The sequence below is a fragment of the Sinocyclocheilus rhinocerous genome, unplaced genomic scaffold (assembly GCF_001515625.1).
Source record: "Sinocyclocheilus rhinocerous isolate Xijiao unplaced genomic scaffold, SAMN03320098_v1.1 C36847295, whole genome shotgun sequence".
NCBI lineage: Eukaryota > Metazoa > Chordata > Actinopteri > Cypriniformes > Cyprinidae > Sinocyclocheilus > Sinocyclocheilus rhinocerous.
The window spans coordinates 1-2,000 of record NW_015786429.1 but is presented as its reverse complement, the minus strand read 5'-3'; the positions used below and the strand labels follow the sequence as shown (position 1 = coordinate 2,000).

The following is a 2,000-nucleotide window of genomic DNA, read 5'->3' as shown; positions in this document are numbered from 1 at the left end:
GTCACATTATCCTTCAGAAATCATTCTAATATGCTGATTTGGTACAAAAGAAACTATTTTTATTATTATTAAAGTTGTAAACAGTAATATTTAATATTTTGTGGAAACCATGATGAATTTTTTCAGCATTCTTTGATGAATGCAAATTAAAAATGTGTTTTACTGTCATCTCTGATTAATTTAATACGTTCTTTCTGATTTAAAGTATTATTTTATTTAAAATTGTAATTACAAACCCAAAACGAGTTTTAAAAATATTATATTTACTATTATATTATATAAATAATTTTGTTTTCTATACCTTATATTAGAATATTTGAGAAATATTTTCAGTTCAACTGAAATTTATTTGTATAACGCTTTTTGCAATAAATATTGTTTCTAAAAAAAATTATACAGCCCCCCTAAAATCCCTTAGATTACCCTGGTTTGAAAAGCACTGTTTTAGAACAATTTGTACATGTATAGAGAGACCTATATGCCACTTGTCTGTCCTTAGTGTATTTGGTGTGAGGAGTTTGGGACATAAACATGACTTTCTTAGTTAAAAAAAGCATGCCACATGAATTCATTTTCACAAAATGAATGATGGCTGTACAGAAAGGCGTGCTAGTGTTCTTCCAGTTGAAAGCAGTATAATTCTGGATAAGGGATTCAAACCAACTAACTTTATTGTATGTTATTAACCGATTTAAACTTGTTTTCCTCTCTGTGTGATTGGCTAGTGGAAAAAAACGCAAGCCTGCGTGGTGTGACAGGATTCTCTGGAGAGTGAAGCCCAAGTCCTCACTGTCAGAGGACGCTAATGAAGATGGTCAAAATCAAGAGGATCCAAAGAAACAACTGGAGGAGCAACATAAAGACGAGTTCCCTCTAAAACTGAGCCAGGAGTTTTACACAAGTAAACTGGAGTACGGCATCAGCGACCATAAGCCCGTCATCGGCATCTTCCGCTTGGAGGTGGGGAGGAGTTTGGCTAACATAATAGCCATTATTGTTCTATAAAATACTACAAGAATGACTATTTATTTCTCTGACACCAGTTGAGAAAGATATACGAAACGCCATTGGTGCAGGTGTGCGCTGAGGGAGAATGGAGTGCCGACTTTGACGCCCTCATAGCCTACAGCCTTCTCCAGTCCTTTCCCTCCAGTGCCTGGGACTGGATCGGTTTATATAAGGTAAGAGAGGTTCCCAAAATGTGGTCTGTTCTGATAAGGTCACAGACCAAAAATAATAAATATAATCGTGTATGGTTACAGTAGTGATACTAAAATACTGTATTGTGAACTAATGTTATCCAGGGTGTTGTTAATATAGACCACGTGCTTGTCACTCCACAGGTTGGTTTTAAAAGCGTTTCAGACTATATCACGTACACCTGGGTGAAGGATGACCAGGTGTCTTTCACTGATGAGCTCTTTCAAGTATGCAACATTTGCTGTCTCTGTTTCTTTAAAACTGTCAAATAATTTGTTTTTGTCACATAAGCAACCAAGCAGTAAATGATATTTTCTCTGATCACAGGTTTATGTGAACAAAGATGAAATTCCTGCTCTTGGGGGAGAATGTGTGCTGTGCTATTACAGCAGCAACTTGCAGTGCATTGTGGGTATTAGTCAACCTTTTAAGGTGAGTAATATTTTACTTCTATATTTCATGCATACATCATAATACACTGTGCATATATATACAGTATATGTATAGAGGGAGAGAGAGAGTATATACAGTATATTATATAGTATTTTTATGTATAAATATATCACTATTATGGCTTTTGAAGTGTTTTCTGTTGTTTTTCAATTGATTTAAAGGTGCAGGAATCCAGAGCGGCGATTGAAGAGGGTTTAGTGCCTGAAAATATCAACGGACTAGATGAAACAGTAGCCAGTTAAGACCAGGTTTAAAGTGCACGTTGGTTTATACGCTGTCATATGCAGCTCAGATGTCAAACCAAACATACCTGCGAATTCAAGCAAGTGCAATTTTAATCCAAAATT

General features: G+C 35.5%; 1 protein-coding gene across 1 annotated transcript; it reads left to right on the top strand.

The window, feature by feature from the left end:
* Positions 1-717: 717 nt before the first annotated feature.
* Positions 718-1,994, top strand: LOC107736643 (inositol polyphosphate 5-phosphatase K-like; the record flags this gene model as incomplete). The annotated part of the gene is made up of 5 exons (XM_016548018.1): positions 718-960; positions 1,044-1,181; positions 1,344-1,427; positions 1,528-1,632; positions 1,815-1,994. Coding segments are annotated over 5 exons (651 nt in total), but the record flags the coding sequence as incomplete, so codon positions are not given.
* Positions 1,995-2,000: the final 6 nt, after the last annotated feature.